General features: G+C 40.4%; 1 protein-coding gene across 2 annotated transcripts in view; it reads right to left on the reverse strand.

The window, feature by feature from the left end:
* LOC104264846 (methylenetetrahydrofolate dehydrogenase (NADP+ dependent) 2 like) overlaps positions 1-25,081 on the reverse strand; it is a 49,596-nt gene extending 24,515 nt beyond the window's left edge. For both annotated transcript variants that reach the window (XM_059826763.1, XM_059826762.1), the window contains exons 1-6: positions 24,933-25,081; positions 16,169-16,353; positions 14,699-14,821; positions 9,464-9,616; positions 8,578-8,685; positions 2,806-2,898 (exon numbers count right to left, since the gene is read on the reverse strand). In XM_059826763.1, the coding sequence (XP_059682746.1) occupies positions 2,806-2,898; positions 8,578-8,685; positions 9,464-9,616; positions 14,699-14,821; positions 16,169-16,353; positions 24,933-25,081 (811 nt within the window). The remainder of the gene's footprint in view (positions 1-2,805; positions 2,899-8,577; positions 8,686-9,463; positions 9,617-14,698; positions 14,822-16,168; positions 16,354-24,932) is intronic.
* Positions 25,082-25,616: the final 535 nt, after the last annotated feature.

The raw sequence follows: 25,616 nt of genomic DNA on the forward strand, positions 1-25,616 counted from the left end.
TACACCCTTTGTAAAATGGTTTGATAATAGGCCAAATACTTAATAGCAACAAATAAACTAGCCCCCAAACCAAATGAGCAGATCTATTTACTTAAGCCTACTTTACATACCAAGTAGGAAGAGATAAGCATTACAGCAGCTATTCCTAAAATGCACTGACTGAAGAATGTGGGAAAATCTTTCATTGGTAATTTTTGTAGAAAATGATGAATCACATTTTAAACAAAAGAGAAAACAAAGCCCCTGCCTAATGCCATCTTAGGTACAAGGACTGTAAAATAGCCAACTCCTAAGAATGCTACCAGCCACTATCTGAATAAAAGGGTCTGACAAATCAGCAATTGCTATACAAAAGGACCACAGATCACGTCCCGAGGGATGGCACAAGTTGTCCCAAAAGAATTTCATTTGGCACCCCCGTTCCTTCTCCTCTTTACCCCCTGTCCAAATCTAGCAGGCAGATGAGTCTTCTCTCTCAAGGCAGACTGGAAAGCCAAGACAGCAGAAGCAGCAGGTTGAGTAGTCCAAGACTGCCTACTGCTGCCATCACTGCCCTGGAAGTACTGGGGTGGCTATACGAGCACCACAAGTAAAGCTACGCTTAATCTTCCACTACAGGTCTGGGCCAATGGCAAAAAAAACCCCAAAAAACAGGCTCCGTGGGATGTCTGTATAGGCAGGGATAGCGGGCAAAGATAGGAAAGGCTACAGTGGGATGCAAAGTGCCAGGTGTGCCTAGGAGGAAGCATTACGCTTTGGCTAGAAATGTAAAAGCTGCACGGGATTGGAAGAGTTTAGGAAGCTCTACCTGGAAGCAGAGACACGGATTTTAGGGAGGAGCAGGCTGGACAAGAACAGCATTGCTGGAACTTATGATGCAAGGAGTTGGGAGGGAACAAGAGGGAAGGAATAAGCTGCATCAATAGTTACAAGCGAAGTAAGCAGGAAAACTGGGGTCCCAAGGCTGGGTGTGTATGAGAGACAACATATGAAGATGGGTATTCTCAAACTCAAGAGTAAAAACAGAAGCACCCAATTTGAAGCAGTACGAAAGCCATGAAGGCAAGTGAACAGAAAACTCCTCAGAGATAGAGTACCACATCAGAATGAACAGACTCACTCCAAGAAGTCAACAAACCAGGAGCCAGAATGCAGATGGCTCTTCAAGTGTTACATGGGAAGAGGAGAATGAGAATAGGAATCTTGCTCTTATATGCAGACACACACAAAAAGCTGTTCTCCATTTGCACATCTTGCACAGTGGCTTACAACAGCAGCTGTTTCTACCTGGAAGGGTACAAGTTACCTTTTTTGCAACACTCAGTAAACAGGTCGCACATTTCTGGGGAATGCGTGATCCCCAAGGTACAATGTGCACAGTTCTCAAGTAACAAGAGGAACCTTGGAGGGATTGCACCTTTCTAAAGTGTACTCTTCCCCAGAGGATCCACTGGGGCAGGGCTGCATACTGTTTGCACAATCTAGCCCTAGGTTTTTTCATCATTCCAAGTATATCTCATGTTGTGTAATGAGTGTTGTATCATGCTCCTGTTACAAACAACACGAGGAAAATAATGTGAAGAACACAGCTGAATTGCTACTGAACCGTTTAACCGCACGCATAACTGATGACAAAACTATGTTCAGCATAAAAATCAGAACTGATGATTAAATTCAAAGCAGTGAATTTGGATGAAAAGTTACTAGCTTATTTCCAGTTAGCACACTCATTCTGTTTCGTTCAGAGTGTGTGAATTCTGGTCAGGCCCACAGTTGAGTAATCACATGTGGGACAACTGAGCTGTTTCTTGTTCCTGACCTGGCATGAGAAAGAGATAGTGCAGTTAAGCCCTGAAGCAAAGGACATCCCACTTGAACAGGAAGTGATGAGCTTTAGACAGGTACCTCTCTGTCTTCACTTAGAAAATAAGTAAGCAAGACTGTGGTCTTGAGGATGAAGAAGAGGAAGGAAGGTAGGAGAAAAGAGGAAAAACAATCCTCTAGTAGTCCTCCAAAATGGTACGAGAGGAGAAGGATATCCTGAGTTGGGAGAAGACACAGAATTTTACAAGTTTTTAGTAAGTTGGATTGTTTGGTCTTGTTTTTTAAAAAATTAATTTATAGTTCTATTTACAATACCCGTAAAGAAAAAACAGACGCTGCTCAGAAGCCGAGTTCTGCTTTGTTCTAGACTCTATGTTGCTTTAAGAATATAGACACTGATCTTTCAGACCCCTTCCTCGAAGCAATCACCATTCTCTTCCTCTTTACACGATAATTGTAGAAGGAAAAAAAAATAAATTCAGCCATTAATAACATATGTTACCAACACTACTGGTTAATTTGGCAAGGTTGCTCTTAATTCTAACAGCAAGGGAACGATACCATTGTTTTATGAATGCAGCCTCCAGCTGATTTAAAGAAATGCTCCTGTCAAAATTTAAATGACTCATGATTTTTGCACTGCACAGAGAATGTTTTAATTTACATAATTATACCTGTATAAACTATGCACTGACTAGTTCCCAATCTTGAGTTCACTCTGAAGTCTCCCTAAGGGAAAGGTGTCACATGTGACGAGAAACAGTTTATGAGTCTGCAAATGTGAAGGACAAGAACAAAGAGCCAAATCACTTGCCCTTCTTATAACAAGAAATCCAACTTACCGCAACAGCCTCAGCAAACTTGAGCACCAATTATTTGGTGAAACGTGAAATAGCTAGTAGTGCCACCAACACAGACACCGAAGTCTACTTTTTAGGTTTTAAACATTGTGATTGGAGTATTAACAACAACTAGTATTACCTGCAGCTACTATTACAATGTCAGCGAGTTGTGTATGGATCTTAAGTTGCTCTTTTGGTGTGTATCTGTGAGTAATGGTCACTGTAGCATCACCTGAAATGTAAGAGATTATCAATTAATTGTCACATATAAAATGCCTGTATTGCGTTTACTTTCATGCGCAAATGACTTACTTTGGTACATTAACAGCAGCACAGATGATCATCAGATTTGTCTTGGGATGCATCATTTATTTCAGCATAGGCAGAACGCTCAAACCACTTGCTGTTCCCACATATGAGAAAACGTTTATTCTTAAAAATTCTCACAGGATGAACTGAGTTATACACTGTGGACTAACTTATTCCTTAATCAGCTTCATTATGTTTAGTGGAATTACACAGGGCAAAACCAGCATGCAATCCAGTGTCTACCTTATTAAGCACAATTTGTATAGTGTTCTGTAAGACTCGGTCCTTTGTCACAAACTAAAGCTTCAAGTACAAGATCACCATGTTTGGATCTCTGTCCTCAACCATGTTTGTCATTCGTCTGTCCTGAAGCTCCCTAGATGCTTCCCTTGACATTCTGTTATACAGACAGGAAGGAAGACCACAGTTTTCGCTGTATCTGTGACCTAACTTCGTAATAGCGCTTCCCTCGAGTCAAAGTTTAGGCTTTGGCCCATGTTTTTGACAGATTTTCGGTGTTCAAGGAATAACTGGCAAGTCAAGTTCGGTGAAGGGGCACTATTTCTTACCAATATTCCCTCTCTCAGGAATTAACATGGGTGATAATCTGGCCAACAACAGGAGACAACCACCAAGGCTTTTCTCTCTGTAGGGCCTGATTGTGTATGGAATGAGTCCGGTAGCTATGGCAAGGACACTCCTGGGCCAAGGGTCTTCGCTTAGAAACCCTGCTGACCAATAATTGCACGCAAGGGTCGGACAGCAAAACCCCTCTCTTGACTGGAAGGCTACTAGATTTCATCAAGGAGAAGCATTCCTAAACGTACATGCGGAACACAATCAACAACAGCATCAGTATTTACAAAATTCCAATTGAATGGATCTGAGAAGGTTTATCACCATAATCACTTAAGGAATCAGTACATCCAATGCATATATTTTTCCACACACTCAAAGCGTTCCAAGTCATCATTTTACGTAGCTCAAGCACAACAACAGGAAAAGACTGGACAAAAAGGTGCTCAGATTTTTGCAGCTGTCCTACCATCTCTTGTATCTCCTGATAAACCAAAAACAGCTGAAGCTTTACTTCACACCAGGGTAGGAAGTGTTTGAAGTTATTACAAATAGAAGCACATATCCTTTTGGGCAAACTCAAAAGATCTGGGGCCTGCTCCTGCATGTATCCACATTTCTTGACAAGAAACTACAGATAAATTCTCCTAGTAAGACATGAAAAACCCTGTGCTGTTTGATGGGGATCCTAAGGAGAGACCACAAATTGTCGTGGGGATAGGGACTGAAGTCTCATACTACATCCAACAGCAAGCGTGGTGATCCCTCAAGGATTGCCCAAGAAAACAGCAACGATAACAGCTATCAAAGGAGACTCCTCCCAACACTCTCCGTGTCAACTATTTGTACCACACAGTGTTCAGGTGTTACATCCCCTCATCTCCACCTTCCACTCATCATAGACTCCTAAGCCACATTATTAACCATTGAACTAAAAGTTTTTGCCATCTCAGACATTACCACCACATCTGCTTCCCCTGGAATGCGTCTGACTGATCTAATCTGTGCCTCTCATCTCATTAACTCTCTTCCTCAAGCATCTCATCTTCAACCTGTCTGCACTCTGACTTCTCTGCTCTTTCCCTTCATCTTTGATCCTTCTTCAGTCTCTATAGTGCATATCGTCTCCTCAAAGAGAAGCAGATCAAGACATTTTCAGATAATGAGAACAGAAAAGTACAGATGTGCATAAGCAATTCCATGAAATAAGGGGAATTGCCAGAAGGTAGAAGTCTCTCCCCAACTTTCTGTAACTTCCCATGAATTTAAGCGCATTGAGAGCTTGGACAACTAGTTGTCTTAAAAACATGTCCCCAATAACCTTTCTTGCGATAGCAACATCCCAGCCAGTACATAAGCCTGCATGTCAAGATTCCTTCAGCCTTCTTCCTTGAATACGTTTGGGATCATGAAATGACAGCTCATACAGACAAAACAATTTTAAACAGGACCAAAGTATTAAGGATTGATACTCCTCATTTTGCTCATCTAAAGCAGCATGTCTCCAGCTGCTGATTTGTTTTATGTAAGCCACACACATACTCTTTTGAGTGAGCAAAATGCAGGCTGTATAGATGGTCGGGGTTTTCCTTCTTTGGAGGCCACAAATCACTTCGCCCCCTGCAGAAGAACCATGCTTATTATTCGATGTGACACACTCTCCTTTTCTTGGCTAATGCTCTATCAATCACACTAAAACTTAGGGATTCTCTGAAGGGCCATCCTTCACACATGAAAGCCCAATACACTTATCACTGGATTCTGGAAAGAAAAGGCTTGAATAAAATAGAGGAGTCTTCTAATACCTATCTTAAGCAAAAGAAGAAGGATGTCTTGCCCAAAATCACAATCATTACTCCCAAAAATATATACATAATGAGACTCTTTTGACTCCTTATCCTGTACTCACCGAAGAGGCTAAGAAAAACCAATGGATGAAATCCAAAGTTACAAATTTTCACACGTTCCAAGAAATAAAAATCAGTGCTATCTTCCCATCAAGATTTTAGTGAGGAATGTGCCTGTAGTCAGCTCCTGAAACCAAGTAATTGGTCTTACTACAAAAAAAGAGAAAAAAGAAGGGGGGGGGGGGAAATCCCTACTTTCAGAATAGCCGTCCAGAAGCTTACAGACACCTCAGCAAGAGTAGGTTTTCCATTTATTTGTGATCATGCCAAAACAGAAAATAAACCACCATTTTTACACTGCTAATTCTGCTGAAACAAGACAGATATATTTAGCAATTAACATTCCACATGATACTGCTGAGTCAATTCACTAGCTTATAAAATAGAGATAGTCTCTTGACCTGTCTACACAAAATACAATTTGTTTTGTAAGGGTTCAGAGAGTTTTCCGATCTGATCAGATATTGCCACCTGTAGGACATGATGGTTTCTACATAGAAAACATCACAGATGAAGACAGACCCCAGATATTCAGTTTTGTTCATAATCTGTAAAAAAACTAAAACCTACAACAAAAACAAAGAAAAAAAAAATAGTATCACACACACACCCCTTGCATCACTTCTCATTAAAAATTATTTAATCAAGTGAGCCCAATTGCTGATAAAACCCTATCCTGACTGATAACCTGAGAAAGTTCTTTTTTAGCACTTAACTGTCTTAGGTATTGTCTGGTCTCCATCCCCCTGGATAACAAAAAAAAAAAAGGGGGGGGGGGCGGGGCGGGGAAAAGCTTCCACTTCATTTGAATTAACAGGTTAAAATTGTTCTAAACACATGCTTAAGAAGAAAGCCTGCCTTTGTTTGGTAAAAAATAAAATTATAAACTCCGACATGTAATTTTTAACTCCAAACCACACTTGCTCTAGAAACTTAACACACTTGCTAAAGCTACCTCACCTTGTATCCTGACAGATGTCTCTGATCATAAAGCACAAAGTTTGCTCTGCTATTAGCCGCTAAGAAAATTGGTGGAAAGGATTATTCCGTTTAAGCTATTATTTTTATTACGTTGACATTTCCAATCTTCACTTTAGTTCCATCTCCTTGAGCTCATTATACTTTAGCTTTATGCATTTTCTTTCTCTGTTTATCTCAGCTTTGTCTCTGCTGTCTTCAGTTTCTTCTCTGTCACAATATATCCAGAAATTCTGATAGCCATTGAGGTAAAGCTGAAACCACAGCCTAGCCTGCCTTCCCTTCCACAGGCCGTTCAGGCTGGCCTCTAGTTGCTCAGTGCAGAAGCAGAGAAGAAAGCTAACTGCAGAAGGCCAACCCAATCTTCAAGGACAGCCCGATCTGTAAGTCAGGAATGAAAACTATACCAGACTGCCCCAACTACGAAAGTATTTATTGCCATATACACGACAAATACACACTTAATGCTAATTCATTGTGAAAGAAGTACAAATGTTCCTTTGTTTTCTTATTGCCAGCTGCTTTATATTCTATACTACCACCTGGCAGGTTGGAAACCAAGAAAAACTACCTTAAAAATAAATCCATTACTTCAGAATAAGCAAAGGTAACTTCAATGAGTTAACTCTTTCTACATCTAGATTCCAGTGTCATTGTTGGTAAGGGAACATGCGAACGTTCTTCTGTCCCCCACATAGAATACGTGACATACATAGCATCAGTGACAATGCCAGTAAATAAGGCTGCCAGTGAAGTAACGTGTAACAAGTCAGAAATCAGAACGTAGGCAGATGACTGTGAAGCACAAAGGTCATTCATAGGCGAAATTCATGGACCAGCCCCCCAAAACAAGTCGTACTACAAGGCACTCAAATAAGAACTACAAACCCAGGATACAAGTGAACAAAACTGAACCACGGATCCAACTAACTCAGAAGCTGAAAGCTACAAACCAGCATTTAGTTACAGCTAAAAAACATCCATGCAACTACTATGGGTTTTGTAGTAAGTTGCTGAAAGAACCATGGGTCACTAGAGTCTCCTCATTTCCAACTGAGAAACATGCAAGTAATTTGCAACATAACTCTGTGTTGTATAAAGCCTATTTCAAACACTGAACCGCACTCCCAATATTTGCAGCAAATGGCAAAAATGCTACTAATTTTCATGGGAATGGGGATGAGACCAGAAATACGCACTGATGGTAATTACATTTCAAACACTGAGAGAAGTTTCAAATAGCAACTCTCCCACAGAGGCTGAATGGAAAAAACAACTCTATGATTATTAAGAAGCTTTTAGTGTTTTATTATATTAATAACAGATTTCACTCCACTCCTATTAAATATGCCTGGGATTAAACATTCATGGTTTAGCTCATATGCGCACACCACCTTGGCGGTTTCTAACATCAAAATGAAGTTGTAAAAGGACAGTATTCTATTTAAATTATATTTGTTTTTCTTTCTACAGCACAGTTATAGCAGCGCATGCATGCTTCTGTAATTAGAATTACTTAAAAGTATTTCCATTACAACCCCCAATTTCGAGGGGGACATAAACTGCACTGCAGAAAAATCCCCCAGGCCAACTTGTAATATCATAGACCTCACACTGAAAGGTTACTTTGTTGGTCATTTGAATATTTTCATAACCACCACCTAACTAACATAACACAACACAGGAATCATGGCGCGCATATATATATTTATATACATATGTGTGTGCGCGCATGTGTGTGTACATGTGTGTGCGTGTGCATGAGAAGCTTGAAATTAATTTTACCTAAGCATGAGGATAAGGCATATAGCTATATTACTTTGTATAAACATCACATGAACCTCGGTAGCTCTCTAAAGCCTCATGGTCAGGTATTCTCCTCAACACACAGTGCTAGCCATGTTTAAACAGTAGCTGTTTCAAATGGAGGACAAAATGATGACATCACGCCAGAAAAAGTCGAGTCCAGAAACTGCTCTCCTGAGAACATGTCAGGAAATATATTTTCAAATTTATTTCCTTGTACAATATTTGCAACCAGAGCAAGAGACAAAAGCTTTCTCTTTTTATCTGAACCCCTGGTCAGTTTTATTTTAATGATTTCACAAATGGAAACATTAAAACAACATTCATAGACTTACCTCCAGGCCTTTCATGAGCTCCATCAGTATGTAAAAGCATTGAAATAGGCATTCCAACATTCTTAGATCTTCCAACTACAACCACATTTTTTCCAAATGTTTGTATTCCTTATAGAAAAAAAAACCAACAAAACACAAAAAGAAAAAAAAACCTATCAAAAACCTGTATTCCACTATTTTCATATACCTAAACCCTTCTTCTCACTCGTCAAGATATAATTATTTGCTGTCGTGGACTGCTGCCATCAACATAACTTGAAAATCCACACGGCTGAACTTGATGGATGAATCCACAAAACAGCTTTCAGCTTTCACCTTAGAGAAACAAAACGGGCAACTCATTCAGGTTATCTGAATCACCCTTTGGAGGGACTTTATGTCTCTCCTCTGACCACAAAAGGGAAACGGAAGCTCTTATGTTACCAATAAGAACATGTATATTATACTTATAAAATGACAACTATTGAATACATAGGCATTCTTTTCCCCTTCTAGTAGTGAATTATACGTTCCTATTTTTGTTCTTGTTTCTTCCTCTTCCCCCACAAGCACTTATGCATTCAAATCTTCTATTTGATAAATAATCAGGAGGTCAGCAATTAACACAAAGTTCCTTGCAACACTATAAAATGCAGAAAATAAGTTACCAAAGTGTTTCACCAAGTATTCTACGCGGACTACTGTCTACATTTAATTAATAGTTATGCTACTGGCAAAAGATCTCATCTATTTGGCACGTCCTTATTATTTAGATTAATCCTCTCAATGTTTGTTCTTCAATCAGCCCAATACATTTAGATAACCTACACCTTTTAACTCACACCTGACTTTATCCTTCATCCATCTTCCCAGATAAAAAGAGTTTCAGTACAGTTCAGTTTCTTACCTGTACGTTTTATCATTTCCCACACAGCAGCAGCAGTGGCAGGTATTATAGAAGGCTGATCAAGACACAGACGTCCAATATTCATAATATGAAATCCATCCACATCCTTTTCAGGTGCGATAGTGTTACAAACCGTCCGTTCATCTATGTGATCTAGGAAACACATTGCTTTCAAATTACAGTTCTTTCTCTTGTCAGGTGTCATCAATAATAATCTGGATCATTACGCAGAGAAACACTCAAGTTTGGTCTAGCTAAGGTAATTATTATTATTCCTTATGAATAAACTATGCTTCCCCTCTAAAGGCAGCAGTTACAACTTCACATTTTAAAGTCACCTATGGAAAACTCAATGGTTCAGTTTGTGACGCTGCTAATACAACAGATTGAGTCAAAATATGAGAGGCTGATACTCACCTGAGAACCATGACTTAGTAACTATAAAAATAAACATTTAAGCAAGACACTTCAGAGTCACTTCTGCATTCTGGAAGTATGGTCAAAAAAAAAAATCATAGGAGAAAAGTTATTGCGCATGTTACCTGTCTTTAAGATCACAGAGGATACACTACCTAAGTTTTAAACAAATGTACAGAAACCCTAAGCTGAAATAACTTTGCAGATCTAGCTGTCATTTTCCATTTTACAACAATACAACTGTTTTTAGTAATGTGCTAATCAGTAGGACCAAGACATATCCTACTTCACTGGAAAACTGAGAATGCATGAAATTGTTTGATATTGATGAGCTCAAAACACTAAGTATGGCTTAAATGACGATACCTGCACATAATTTGTTGTTCATATCTATTCACAATGATCATTTTTTCATATGCAATATTGATATGGGATAGGTCTGCAACTGCTTAAAATTTATACTGCATAAACACTGGTACGGAATATGAAAAAAAGTATGCATTAGCCAGTCCTACCTCTGCAAAGTTAGAAACCCAAGTATAGAGCTTGCATACATAAAGACACTCCAGAGGAACAGCTCTGCAAAAGGCGCCCGTACAGACCCAGAAAGCAAACTTTGTTTAATAAATGTATTTATCCAGTGGTACCTCAGTCACAATTTTAGATTCAAAGAATCAGAATTGTTTGGGTTAGAGGGGACCTTTAAAGGTCATCTAGTCCAACCGCCCTGCAGTGAGCAGGGACATTTTAGGCTATTGCTTCGTTGTTTAATAACATCCCAAACTGCTTCCAGGATTACACTTTCATCTTTACTTCCATCTCAGAATGATTATTTTTTACATCTTTTATATAACGATACAACGCCCATTCTAGGCTAGATCCCTAACAGAACTCTGCGATTGTGAGGCGATATATCCCAATGTCCAATTCAGGGAGCTAGCTAATTAAAAGATATCATGCATGTTGTAAAACTTAAAATGTGGTAATCTCGTGTTAAAAGATTTCCAATTAAAAAAACCCCTAGAGTTTAACCAGACTGTTATGATTTACAATTTAGTTCTCCATTTTCTGATGGGAGGAAGTTTCCTTCTGAATCCTAATGAAAAAGGTCTGTGGAAATTAAGATGTTAAGTACATCGATGAAACAGTCTCCTAGAAGTCAAACTAGCCTAATCCAGATTGAAGGCAACCATAACCTGGTTTTTATGTCAACTTGGGGAATGAAAAAAAAAAAGAACAAAGAAATTTGGAGTAACCTATCAAACAGTTTTTGCAAAAGAAAACTTGTTAACTTTAGGCAAGTTAGTTGTTCATCAAACAAAAACTCGGCAGCCATGCTTCTCCTTGCACCTGGGACAGGACAGAACACTGCTCTAACAAACACCTCCTCATTGCTGTCTGTCTTCAGCTTCCCAGAAACAGACAGATAATAGATACATTCATGTGAAAGGGAAAGGAATCATGCTTTACATGGATTTTTTTTTTTTTTTCCTACCCAAACCTGAATTGCAGAATTTCAGAAAAGGGCATATGGTACTGGGAAGAAATGCAGCTGCACAGCTGGGAACAAGTAGGCTGACATGGGCCTGAGCAGAAAGGATGTGGACACCTTCCCTTCCTCATCAGAGACAGTTCTAAAAAAATATCCCCAAACAAACAAACAAACCCTATTCAAACTGTATAGGCAGTTACCACTTCACTTAATGAGCAGATTTTATTTGCCTCACAAAATGTAGTTTCCTGGTTTGTTTCCACTTGACTGCAGATGGATTCATTTATTTCCAGAGGAACAAAATCATTTAAGTATGTTACTGTCAGTCTCACAGAACATGCTTAGCCTCCTCTCAACCGATATTCATACAGACTTGCTTGTTGTCATTCCAAGCTACTCTCCACGCCAAGCTCCTCTCTGTACTCACCCTTTCACTTGTTAACCAAACTTGCAAGACAACACCGGGCATCACTTGCCTAGCCACTCGGACATGCACACAGAGAAACACCTATTTACACAATAAACAACATGTGCCTCTAATGTTGACATGCGAAAAATAAAGACTGGTTTTCAAAAGGGAAGATTGATGAAAATAAAAACATAGCACAGAAGGGATTCAAAAACATACCATATGGATCAAGAAACACAGACATGGAGCAAGGAGGAAGCTGTTCAGCAGCTGCAATGAGCTCCCTGGAAATAATTTTGAGACTCTATACTGAGACACTGCTATGATTTTAACAGTCAGTTGCACCAAAGCAGGCAGGACTTAGGCTGGCACAGTCTTTCAAAACAGAGGGACATCACATTTGTACTCATTTGTCTCATACTTCTTTACTGACTACAACTAAGAAAACTGAGTTTTTCCGTATTCTATCTCAAATAAATAACATTTCATAGCCATCTTCCAGGCAATTTAAGAAAGATACAGGAAACTATCCACAAAACCATTACCACATCAGAAGTAATGCACTCAAAAGGTGCACGGAAAGGAGGTTTTCCTCAGGCAAAGATGACAATCCTCAAAGTTAAGTTGCTCCAGCTCACAAAAGCTAAAGAGAACAAAGCTATTTTCTGCTTCTATTTTTATCCCCATGTTGATCAAAAGCCACACCCGTGGGTGGTTTACTGCAAAAACCCAAAACCTCACACAACCACCTCAACTCTGGAATAAGCACCCTCCACTGATAAAAGTTTTCACAGTTTCTAGGCTTTGTCTCCTTCCATTACAATGCAAATCAAAGGAGTTTTGGAAAATGAGCTATCTTAGCTTTCCGCCCTTCCATTTCTGAAGTTCCTTTGGGACAAAAAAAAAAAAAAAAAAAAAAAAATCTGGTGTCTATTATGGAAAGAACTTCCTTAACATTTTCAGGTCATGATAACTCACATATTTAACTTTACCACACAGCCAATGCAATATTGAAAAAGTTCTGCTATGGATTAAATTACTTTAAGGTTTTTACTGACACTGGCAACAGCCAGGCCTCGAACTAGCAGGTTTCCTATGTTAGAGGAAGGCTAATTAGTCTTCATGTAGTTACTGCGACAGACATACCATAGCTCTTCAGAGCTATCTTCAACCAACTACTGTAGGACTTAAACATTTAAGCGTACTAGCATCAGACATTTGAACTGACAAAATTAGAATCAACTTCAGGGTTTTTTTCTTTTTAGATGTTAAACAGTTTTAAATTCACTACATTTCAAGACTTAAGGCTGTTGTTGAACTATGTATTGATGAAGGCAGACAGCTGAAGAGCAGCGTGTAAGGACCCAATATCCTCCTCACAAAAAAAATGCATTTCTGCAAGCAGTACCTAACAATTTTACCGAGTACCCACGCAAGTAAGACAAGTGGCACATAACACCTCCCATTTCTGGAGAACACAACAGTGGATTGGGAGTCCAGTGGATGAGTCCGTTTCCTTTGCTACATGCTTCAGACAGAAAAGTTACCATCCTTAGGCTGTCAGTGCTCCATCTTTTGCATGAGTTCTTACTACGGAAATGAAAATTTGTTACATTACCTGTTTTCCCTAAGCTGTTCTTAGTGGGAGACATGTTTGTTTAAAGTAAACCGACCACATTCCATCAGCTCCCAGAGTTCCTTACTTGGTGTCTAAGAGCTCAGTCTCCTTACGCTATACTTCCACCTTGCGGCCAACTTATTTCAACAAGCGGACAATTTCAGTTAGCTTTCATATAATAGGAAGCGCAAAAGTTCCTAATCAACAACACTGACATTCATTACAAACAAAGCATCTCTTCCTCTGTAACGCTCAGCACCTGCCCCCAATTTTGCTGGTTTGTACATATGAAATAAAGGCAGCAAGCGCTGTCTGGAAGTGAAGACAAAGACTAGGAATAAGAGTGGAAGTTAAGAGCTTACCTAGAAACAAAGCTTCAACTTCACCATCAGAGACACTTATAAACAGTAACCCGTGGTCCCAGCTAGCGCTAGAAATCACGGCTATACTGGCCAAAAAAACAGCTCCTGCCCTTCAGAGCATACAGTATAAACGTATGATAAAAGACAACACTTGGAAACACAGAGAGGGGAAACCCAACGTGCCAGTCAATTTGTCGCAATGACTCTAGTAATTTAGGTACCTCTCCATTAGGAAGCATACAGTGGTTTAACTAATTTGACTTCAGTAGATTCAGATGAAAACTTGAAGTTTTATCACTGCCAAAATACCATTTTGCCAGCTGCTGCCAAGTGGTATTTTAATGGCATTCTATTACAAATTAGGAGAAGGGAAATAAAAACCAAGAATATAGTAGAGGCTTTTAGGATCTTAGCACAAAGCTCACCTGGAACATTAGGGACAGCACAGAAAACAGGAACAAATGTTTAAGGCAAAACCTAGAATCACTGTGAGAAAGGCCACAGTATCATCTGCTAGACAGCATAACTTGGCGTGATACAGGGGATGAAAATACAGCAAAGGTCTTGGAGTTCAAGGCAAAGCAGTGCAACATGTTAAAAAACAAAACCCAACCAAACCAAAAGAGATATAAACTGGATAAAGTGTGTGTGTGCAAGGAAATTCCTTGAAATAGCATTCTGACTGAACTTTAAAATAAGGCAAGGTTGACAATACGAAATGATTCTCATGATTTTATTTGCTTTTTTTGTTTTGTTTAAAATGAACTGCAGGCTAGTATCCAACAAAAAAATGTAACATCCCAACTAATCTTTTATTATGCATGTCCTCTTTCAAGAGCTTCTTATGTCACCAAGATACACTTGCAACTCCAAATGGTCAAACTCTTTCCTCTTACATTGACTGTATATTAGGAATGGGACAAAACATGTCACCTACCTGGTAGAGGGAGCTGAACTAATAAACCACTAACTGTTGAATCCTTGTTGAGTTTTACCGTCATATCTAAGAGTTCTTCCTGAGAAATGTCTTTTGGTCGCAGTATGATCTCAGTAGAAATGCCTGATAAAAAAACAAAAACCAAAGACACATTAGTATCAAGAAATTTATCTACAAACAGCTTAGTCATTTTGTCTAAAAATCTGTCCGACACTTAACAACTGTCTTAAATAACCATGGAGAACTTGCTAAAAATTCTGCTTTCGCTGTCTGGTCTTCAATGATGTATTTCTAGATGTCAAGTACAATCTTACAAGGAAACATACAGAAAAAAAAATAAATCTATAGCTGGACACAGTAGCTCCGAAATTAAACAACAGTTTAGAAATATTTGGAAAAATAAAGCATGTAACTTTTCTGCAAGTGTGCTCTTCACAATTAGAACTCAAACTGAACAGATAAAGCTACACTAGCATCACTGGCATTTTATCTGATAGCTTTTCTACTTCTGTGGGACAAAACTCATTACTAGAAAGAAAATTTTTCAAGTTTCTTCACAAGACTGCAGTTCCACTGATAGCAACAACATTGAAGTTCCCCGTTCAGGCTATGATACTCTTTCATTTGGAGATGAGATGTTGTAGTGACTGGGCTTTATCCCAGATAATGAGTCATTTAGCTTTACTGTTTGATTTCATTATGTCTGAACTGTTGCCCTTTGTGTTCAGAGCTGTGAAGCCTTGGTTTTGGATTGGCTTGCCTGGCTCTACCATGGACCTAAAACATTCAACAGGAGAGATATTCCTTGAGATACAGCACAGATATTCCGTGAGATACAGCAGACGCATATGAAGATTGACATTACGAAGAAACTACTGACAGTATAAAGAAAAAGGCTGTTCTCAATATCTTCCTGTCAAAATGGTTACTTAATCACTGTTCCCATCAATTCTGGGGTAGTAGGGTTTGCTACCGCAGTTCGAAGTGGCCTGAAAAATCCACATATAAAAGTAGTAATCTGACGGGTACTGAGGAGGCAAGCTTTTACGCAAATACTTCACATTCAAAAATAATCAAAGTGTCTTGCAGAAACAACTAAAAACTGGCTAATTTCTCTATGATTATCTTTATTGACCAAGCCTCTCAAAGCTAGTTAAGACATTTAACTGTCACAAAACTTCCCCAGTGTTTTCCTTCAGTTTCCGCTTTCTAATGGTAAGGGTGCAAACTGTTGCCTAACAACAGTTTAAGATACAGAATTGAACTTAGGGCTAACTTTCATGTTCCATTAAAACTACTTTCCTCACATGTCAATGCAACTTCTTTTCTTAAGGTTTATCAGAGAAGATGAGGAAGAAAACAGTGCAAAATTAAATTAAGATACAAAGGGAGTGCCACCTTCTTCTTTTTATTTTTAAATAACAGTATCTTGTGCTTAGCAAAGGATCATTTGTATTAGGTAACACATACCAACAGCTGCAGCTGCTTTTATCTTGTTTCTGACATAGATATGACTAGCTGGATTGTCTCCTACTAATATGACAGTGAGATGAGGTCTCTTGTTTCCACAGGATATCCACGATTCTACATCCCTTTGAACTTCTTTCAGAACTTGTTTAGCAAGCTTTGTCCCTGAGATAATGGTTGCTTCATCACTATAAAGACAAAAAGATACACAATATTTAGGTCTAAAATTTCATAGACAAGACACTTCCAAGTGTGTGATCTACTGTGTTAAATACTTGCAAATGCTTTGATCAGTTGATTTGCTAGTATTTCAAGTATTATTGGAAAAACACTAATGCACTACAAATCCACCCAGGGAAAGAAGTGTTTCCCCACTTTCTTATTTGAAGAGCAGCAATGTGCCACCAGTGCACACAGAAGAGGAGCTCACCTGCCACACCCCACCTTCCCAAGACACGTAGCCAGCCAGGTTTAATGTATCTATCAACTTCTCCATTTGGGAACAGAACATGAGAACATTCTTACACCCTTAAGTTTTCTGTTTTATTCCCAAATTTCCTTCAAAAATCTATTTGCGATGGGATTATTCACACTATTCTTTTGCTCAAGCCTAGATGATACTATTTCTCAGCTTTCTTAGGACTTAACTCATACAAGCCAGTGGTGATTAACTCAGGAGCTTCTGTCATGCCCTCCCTACTTTTGTCCTTTCAATTCCCTGTCCTTCCAGTAACCTCCCTCTGCCCTTCAACCAGCACCACAGCAAACAAACATCCTCCTTGGGTGAAAGGCCCACCAACCATTGCCCTGCGCACGTAGAAAAGCAGACGAAAACTGAAAAAGTCTTGTGCCTTAACCTGTCCCAGAATGCCTCAGCCACACTGTTCCCCTCTATCGTTGCTGTGATCATCATCACCCCAACCAAGGATGTGGAAACCTCCTCACAGACCCCACCAATCCGCAACAAGTAAGAAACCTCCAGCATGTATAACTATCAGATGCTAAGATGCTAATTCCTTTTGTATCAAACAAGCAGCCTTTAAATACTAACTTCATTGCTTGGTCGTGGTGGTGCTTAGAGGAAAGAAAGCAGGAGGAGAGAGAAAGCTACAGAGCAGGAAATTGTATCACTGATCTGGTTTAAAACATGGCATTCTATCAGATTCAAACCCATAACTTTAACCAGCCAGAGTATGTTGCATTTGACTTATTTCAGAAATTTGTGCAGTTTCAATAATTCTTAGTAAATTTTCATGACCGAAGAAGCTAAATGTACAAGAGTGTGGAATAAGGAAGGTAGAGGGGGAACAGGAGCGGTGACAATGACACCACACAGGACAGGACAACCGAAAGACCACCCAAAATCACAGACTATCTATGGTCTTACAGAAAGAAATCATCCAAACTTAACTTCTATATCTGACTGATATATGAAGAAATCCAGTCTACGCTTTAGGTTACTGAAGAAAGGTTCTATGCGGACTCTACTACTTAGGGAAGAGCAAAATACCAGAAAATACATTTTCTGGATTGGAAATAATAGTATCCAACTCTCTGACTTGTACTACTGCTCAACCCCTTCAAATAAATGAAGAACTTGTAAGCAGCAACTTGACAAACCCCAAACTTTATTTTAAAATAAAGTTTATTTCAAATGGTGTACAAGGTAAACCTTAACAGCACTCCTGAGGCACCGCAGAATGGAATGCAAGTCAAATCCCTTACTTAAACTTACAAGCCCTATTCTTGTCCTTGAAGGACACTTTGGTGACAATAATATTAAGACTTACCCTTTGGCAAAGCTCTGAGTGTCTTTTACCAACTTCCCATGCTCACCTCACCAGCTAAATGCTCCAAAATCAAGTGCATCTTGACTGAACAGAGCTTCCTTAAGTCCTATTTCATTCACATCTTCCAAGTGTCAGCTTTATCTTACCTTGGTTGTTCTCACAGTCTCTGGAGACTTCTCCATCTTCCTGCCTGTCTGCTCACTGTGAGTAAGCATAGGTTCTCCTCACCTTGTACATGTCCATGGGACATATTCCACCACAGTTCAAGCTTTTATCTACACTACCTTCTTCACTAATTGAACCTCTCATCTTCTCAAAGAAACTCCAAGAATCCGACCATGATACACACATAGTTAAAAGTCGTTTTGGCACAATCATCTGTTATTATAACAAAAAAGTAAACACTATTCTATCTGTAAAAATGCAGTAAAATAACACCAACTCCCCAGAAGCAGAACTACCAAGACAGACACAAAGTTAAAGTTACTAGTGGACAAGTTCACTCCTCTCCTAATGAGCACAACTGTGCGGCACTGTAAGAAAAACCACGCTCCTGGTTCATCAGCTCCTAACCAAAGACCGTCGACTGATTACTTGATCTTACTTACTAGAAAGTAAGCCTGAGCAGGAGAGGGTTTCCCCTCTGCAAACATCCTTCACTTCTTTATTTGAGATGAAGAGCTTGACATTTATACACACAGATTGTAACCCCTGCTTTGAATTGAATAAATCAGTTCAACATGACTACCATTTGTAACTGACATAGTTTAGCAAGGACTCCAGATGAGTTATGACAACATCAACAAGGTATCATTATAACTTTAAAAAAAAAAAAAGAAAGAAAAAAATTACAGTCCCTAGTATTAAAAAAACAACCCAACCAAACACACTCTACTGAGAACAATTTATCTGACTGTTTCTCAAGAAAGCAAAGTAATAGAAACATACTTAGCACACAAAGCATGAATGCCTTGTTTCCTTCATTTTTACACCAGCCTTAGCTACTTCCCAAACACAAGTTTCTGTACCGTTTAACTTACATATATGTAAAGAAAAATAATTAAGACAACAGATGTGGTTTTATTCTTTTCTTGTATGGCCTGCTCTGTACGTGCTCAATTTCATAGATGTCTCGCTCTCATCTTCATTATTGATGTTTTAGCTATACATGCCTTTGGCACAAGACACATCTTTCCATGTACTCATTATGCCAAATAAATAATTAATGCTCACCTCTGTAGCAATGCCATATACATTCAAGAAAACAAGGACTTAACAATATTTTGGTGCCAAAAAATATTTTCAATCCATATGAATGTCTATCGCCTTTCATGCTATTTTTACTCCAAATGTGTTGCCAAAGGATAAGCAAACAATTTTAAGTGCCTGCCTCTTGCTTAAAATCTAGCTACAGACTCATTAAGTTTTCAAGATCTGTCCTCACTTAAATCTGACCATTCTCACCCCATCACGTTCAATCTTCTCAGTCATCCAAGGATCAAAACCAAAGCAAATGAACAGATAAACAGTGCTCAAAATGCAAATCCATACACACACACAAATACAGGAGAAAAAAAACCCCTCACACACACACATACGTTATAAGATAGGACAAAACACATGTAATATATCCTAGCCACGAGGTGCTACAATAAGCTTCTTCAACACCTGGATCTTTCTGAAGACAACAAACACTAAGTTCTACAAGCCATAGCGAAAGTCAATTGTAAAAGACAAAAACCTGCCTGAAAACAGAAATGTGTCAAGTTAAGACTAGTCTGAAAAAATAAAACCCTGGGGCAGCCCAACTATAGAAGATCAAAATGATTCCAGGTTAGTTCACATATGCAGAAGAAAACAAGTACAGTTATACCTTAGCAATAAGTTATGGGATGGCCCTACTTTAAAAGGGCTACCCTCTTCTGGCATTCCAACGGCTAAATGGATACTTTGAGGAAGTTAAGAAAGGTATCAATGCAAAGAGTAGTTCTATTTTTCATGTTCCTAACTTAAAGGTGCTGGGAAGGGAGATGGTAAATAGCATATCCATTTATGGCAAATGTTTTTCAAAGTGACCTCAGCTCTCAAAGAGACTCTCAATGAAGACAAAGTACAGGGAAAAGAAATCTTTAGATAAAACTTTCAGCCTTTGCTTTGGAGACTGACCCCGACCCACAGAGCAACCGAAATTACCAAATAATCGGAAAATGAAGTGTGAAAGGTCAGCTTCATACATCTTACAGAATTACAGATAAAGAGCCTGTCAAGTTAGAGATGCACTGTTCTCTCTTAAGGAAGGAAAGAACAGCAAATCATGGCACTTTCTTTTTTTTCCTCTAAATTTTACATTTGTTTAAAGCAAGAAAGCTTCCCCCCCATCATCTGCTCATACCTGATGATCATACGCCTGTCTTGAGACACATGGGCTCAACCACCCATAGTTTACCGATACCAGTACAACGTCACTAATGCAAACCTTTTTTGGAACACAGCTAACATTTTTTATAATGGTTCAGAAACCACACGTCCCAGTTGTCACGAGTCCCAAGCTGTTAAGAGCACTTCACGTATCCACTAGGTTAACTCTGCATTGAGAAATGCCATCACTGTAACCAAGCTGTAAATATGGCTACTGCAAGAACCACCACTTACATAAGAAACGTTGAACATTTCAACCTGTTTCCTAGCAGAAGTTTTCAAATGGATTTGAAAGCTTATGTCACTTTCATATATGGCAAATAGTTTTGCCCCAAATGGGCCAGCACCTAAATTTTAACAAGTCCAAGGCCAAAACCAAGGGTGAAACAAACATTACATTACTTAGAATATAAAGATTATTATGTTCTTCTTTTACACAGTTAGATATTACATAATTAGCAGCTATTCATGCATTACCATTCTGGTCTACTTTATTAAATAAATAATAAAAAAAAAGAACACAAATACTTTGTGTTTACACTTAACCATACACATTTCAGTTACACAAATTGAAACCTCAACATTTCAATAGACGGTACGAGCAATGACTATCCAGAAACGTTCTAAAATTAATTATTTCAGTCTTGGTGATGATTTATCTCAGCTGGTCATCATTACAGCAAGACCACATACTGTTCTTCCTATGAAAGATTTTAATAAAATAAATTTAATCACCATAATTAATTACTTCACTCTTACACCTAGTGTTTGGCTACTTGGACTTTTGTTGCTTGAACTTTGCTTGACACACAAAATAAGCCAAGTATGTAATGGCATTTTACCTCTATTTTCTAGGAAGACAGCAGTATTTATTCTTTCTCTTGATCATTGTTAGTTCTAGTGGGTTTACAATTTCATCTAGACTTTTAAGACAAGGGTACAAATTCAGTATATCATGGAAACATGCATTACCTATTGTGTAAGAGAAGTGTGGTTTTAGTTCCAAAGAAAAACCTCCTTGGGAAGAAGAAAAAAAAAAGCCCTAGCAGATTAAAAAATGTTTGATTAGGTATTAAGAGAATAAAAGCTTGACATCCTTCCACAATAATCTTTTTCTTTCCCTAGCTATCCTGAACATCCAGAACATTTCCACACTCTCTGCAAATACATATGCTTGAAGTTTTAATGTATAGCTGTACACAAACGCGTTTAACACTGATGTTTAATATATGCTGAGTTAGTTTGCCATCATGAAAGTAGTTCAAAGTCATTTGCAAAAACAATAAAGCATTCTGGTTTTCTGTTAAAATTGGACTGGTTTTCAAAGTCCTGCAAGTCTGATCGGATGGGTTTTCTTCTGTACTGTCTTCTGGGGGATGAACAAGTCTGCACCTAGAACAACATTCAGGAAAAAAAAAAAAAAAAAAAAAACCCACAGCACACTTTATGAATGGTCTAACACCAGTTGTGCACTCTGTCTCTACTAGAAGAAACTACACAAGTGGAGTAAAATAACGTATGATTAATGTTTTGTTATATTAATAAGATGCATATTTGTCTGCTTATCAGCATACTCAAACATGAGAAATATTTAACAATTCAACACATGGGGAAAACATCTAAAAGCAAGCAGACACCATATTTATTGAGACCTTTGTTTAAACCTTGTAGACACAAAATTATAAATAAATATGATTTTAAATCATAAATATGATCTTAAATAAGATCATATTTGGAAACAGACAGCTGCCGCCAGCACTTTGGGGAAAAAACTAACTGTCTAACACGTTTTAATGGCTCCCGAACAAAAAACCAGTCTTCTTGCTACTACCTACAAAGTTACTCAAAGAAACTTGTTTAAATGCCAGTGGCTAAAAAGTAGAAACCATTCCTGGGTTTAGATGCGAATACTAAAAAGGAACCAAATCAGGTGGCAATGCACTGTCATTTACCATTCCAAGCAGAGAAGTTTCTAGTTCCCCTCCGTCCAAGATTATTTTCTGTCCTTCACAACTCCAGAAACTACCTTCCCAAAAGTTAAGGAAACAGGTGCACTAACATCACGTTTTACGTGAAGTAGCTCATTTATTTTTATGAAGTGTATTTCATCAAGAACCTACTTTCTGCTACATAGTCACCATCTATTCATACCACGTTTTTCACGTCTCTGGATTTACTTAACAACCATTAAAGCTTTGAGCGTTTCTCCAGATGTGATACATAAGGTGCTGAGAGTTTATCAGGGAAAGATGAAGCAGCAGCATAGATGTACACACCTGCTGCACAAAATATACCTGAATTCAGCTCACCTTCCAATTCTAGCAACCTCCTGAGCAACCAGTTTATGTAAAAAAGGTCACCTTGAAAACATCCGTGACTTCGTGAATTCAACTGTCATTTGTCTTCTAAGCATCAACTAGTATTTTCATATGCAAAATAAGTATCAGGAAGAATACTTGACTACAATTCAGTAAATGCCGTCACATTTGTAATTTGGACCTTCAGAACTCTAGTCTCAACAAAACCACCCGGTTATAAAATTAACTCTCAAGGGAGGAAAAAAAAAAATAAAAAGGACAAACTTTAAATATAGCGCTACGGAGAAACTTCCAATACTTCGCCATTTTCCTTAGTTGCACTGTAATGCTCTTCAAAATATTTTATTTACTTGTTAAAAAGACTGCATATACAACTCCCTTAGGTAAAGACAATTTTTCACAACTGTCAAATATAAAAATAGCAAATATTATAATACGTGGATGCTCCTTAGATAGTTTAAGTCCTTGGATGGAAACATGCAAGAACTACACAAAAAAGTAAAGCATCAGCTGTACAGGAAGGTTACACTGCAGCAAGCTATTCAAGACATTGGAATTAAGAAGTGAATTATTATTTTAAATTTTATCCACATGAAAAACTTAACGAGGTGTAATGACAGATTTAATATGTGTTACGACGCCATCCTGTCCCACTATCATCCTACCCACTCATGGATGCTCTTGCCCTGAACCCTGTGTGAGTTGACAACAGAACAATTCTTGTACTGAATCTCTCTTGTCAGTGCATCCAGCGACTTGCAGGACGTGACAGAAACAAAGACGTCAGCTGCTATTTTAGATCAACCTATACACTAAAAGCCCCAAACCATACGGGGCATCACAATGCTGTCTTGTCAGTCCCGTACGTACCACATGAAAACCTCTGTAAAACCACTATTACAGGAGCATCTACTTTTTGCAGATCTGGAAAAAACAGTTACTAGCAGCAAAGAACACAAGTAGGCATGCACTGTTCCAGAAATACAGCTATTTGTGCCAAAACCGTCAGAATCAAATCCTCTCTCATACAGGATACGCAGATTATCTAAGAGGTCAGATGCCTATTTCAATTGTCACACTATGGCTTACTAATCTTTTCGTGCTTGAGAACACAAAGCAAAGGCAATGCTTTCAGTGTAGGCTACTTGTGACCTGCTGAACCAAGCAAACTTTCAGGTCAGTATTTAAGACAACTCCAGTATAAACGAGAAGGCCGACAAGCAAGACCTCGGCTGAAACCCACCCCTCCACAGCCAGACCAGGGCTTGTAGTGTCCATGCCGCAACACCAACATGAGGGGCTCAGCCCAGCCAGGACATTAAATGAAACACAGGGCGTAAGGATGTCAGGAGACCGGTCCTCACCGTGTGAGCGTGCGTCCTGCTCGCCCTTGGGATCCAGGCTTTCAGCAAACACCGGCAGACCCCTGCCCGCTGCAGTGCTATATGAGACACAGCATGACTATATGGTTTTTATTTATTTCTTGATTTATGTTATTTTTAATTTTAAATTTGTGTATTTTTTTTCCAAGAACAAAGGAACACCACAGTATCACACCACCTGCCTTGCTCAGGACAGCGAGATGTAATGGGATGGGCTGTCACCATCACACGTCCCTTCACACAGGCAGTAATATTCTTTAGAAGAAATTAGAATACTTGCCTACAAGCCACCAGCGAAAATAACCACAGATGCCAAAAAATTAATATAGATAGTAATTCTATGTAACTCAGCTGAGAGGCTCCTTAAGGTACCAGGAGCAAACAGAGGTTCAACAGCCCGACTCCCCTCAGGGAGGAGACGGGAAGGCCACATCGCAAGGGCTCCCCCGCTTCAGCGCACCGTTTGAACCCCCGCCGGCGCACAACGCCAGGGCCGCGGCCCACCCGGTACCTCAGCCCGCTGGCACGGACCCCGCGGAGCCCCGTTTTCCTGGGGCGAACGGCAACTCAGCGGGGGTCCAGGGGCAGCCACCCCGGGGGCGACCGACGAGGGAGACGAGCCCCCCGGGAGCGGGCGCCGGGCCGCGCTCTGCCCTGCCCTGCCCTGCCCCGCCCTCCCCTCAGGCGCTTGGCGCCCGCTCTGCCCGCCGCGCGCTCGCGGGCTTCCAGCGCGACCGTTAAACGGCTGCGGCGCGCGCGGCGGCCGCCCGGCCCGCCGTTCCCCAGAACGCTCCCCGCCGCACCGGGAGGAGAAGGAGAAGGGAGCGAGGACGAAAACCCCCCGAGCGGTGCGGCGTACCTGGCGGCGCTGCGAGGGGAGCTGCTGGTGCTGGAGGCGGCCCGCGGCGCCGGGCGCGAGAGGGCTCGCCATCTCCTCAGCGGCGCCAAGCGCGGGCGCAGCAGGGAGGCGGAGGAGGAGGAGAAGGAGAAGGCGATCGCCGCCGCCATGTCGGCCCCGACGGACGGAAGCGCCGCCGCAACCAAGCGACGGCGGGGAGGAGCCAGGGCAAGTAGCGGGCCCGCGGCCGCGGCGGGGCGGGGCGGGGCGCGTTACTGAGGGCGGGGCGGAGCTGCCGTGAGAGGAGCGGCGGCCCTGAGGGGCGAGGCGGACACGCCGCCCGGCAAAATTGAAAGGGCGGCGGCGGCGGCGGCGGCGGCTCCCGGGGAGGCAGAGCCGTGTCAGGCCGTCGCCCGTGTGCTGGCCCGGGGCTGGCAGACCCTGCGGGTTGGTGTGCTGAGAGGGCGAGCGGCACAGCCCCTGCCCGCCTCTCGCGGCCGAGCCGCCCTGCCGTCCTTCGGGGGGTGGTGGCGGGCACCTCTGCAGATGGTGGGGCGAAAGGCGGCCTTCGTTTGCCTCGTACCAACTTCTGTTCCCGCCAAAACGTGGTACGGGCAAAGGCGACACCGAGTCAGAGCGACGCAGAGGAGCATCCATGTCCTTCGTCACTCCCAGCTGCACCCTCCTGTTCTCCCAGGGGAGTCT

The sequence above is a fragment of the Gavia stellata genome, chromosome 19 (genome assembly GCF_030936135.1).
Source record: "Gavia stellata isolate bGavSte3 chromosome 19, bGavSte3.hap2, whole genome shotgun sequence".
Taxonomy (NCBI): Eukaryota; Metazoa; Chordata; class Aves; order Gaviiformes; family Gaviidae; genus Gavia; species Gavia stellata.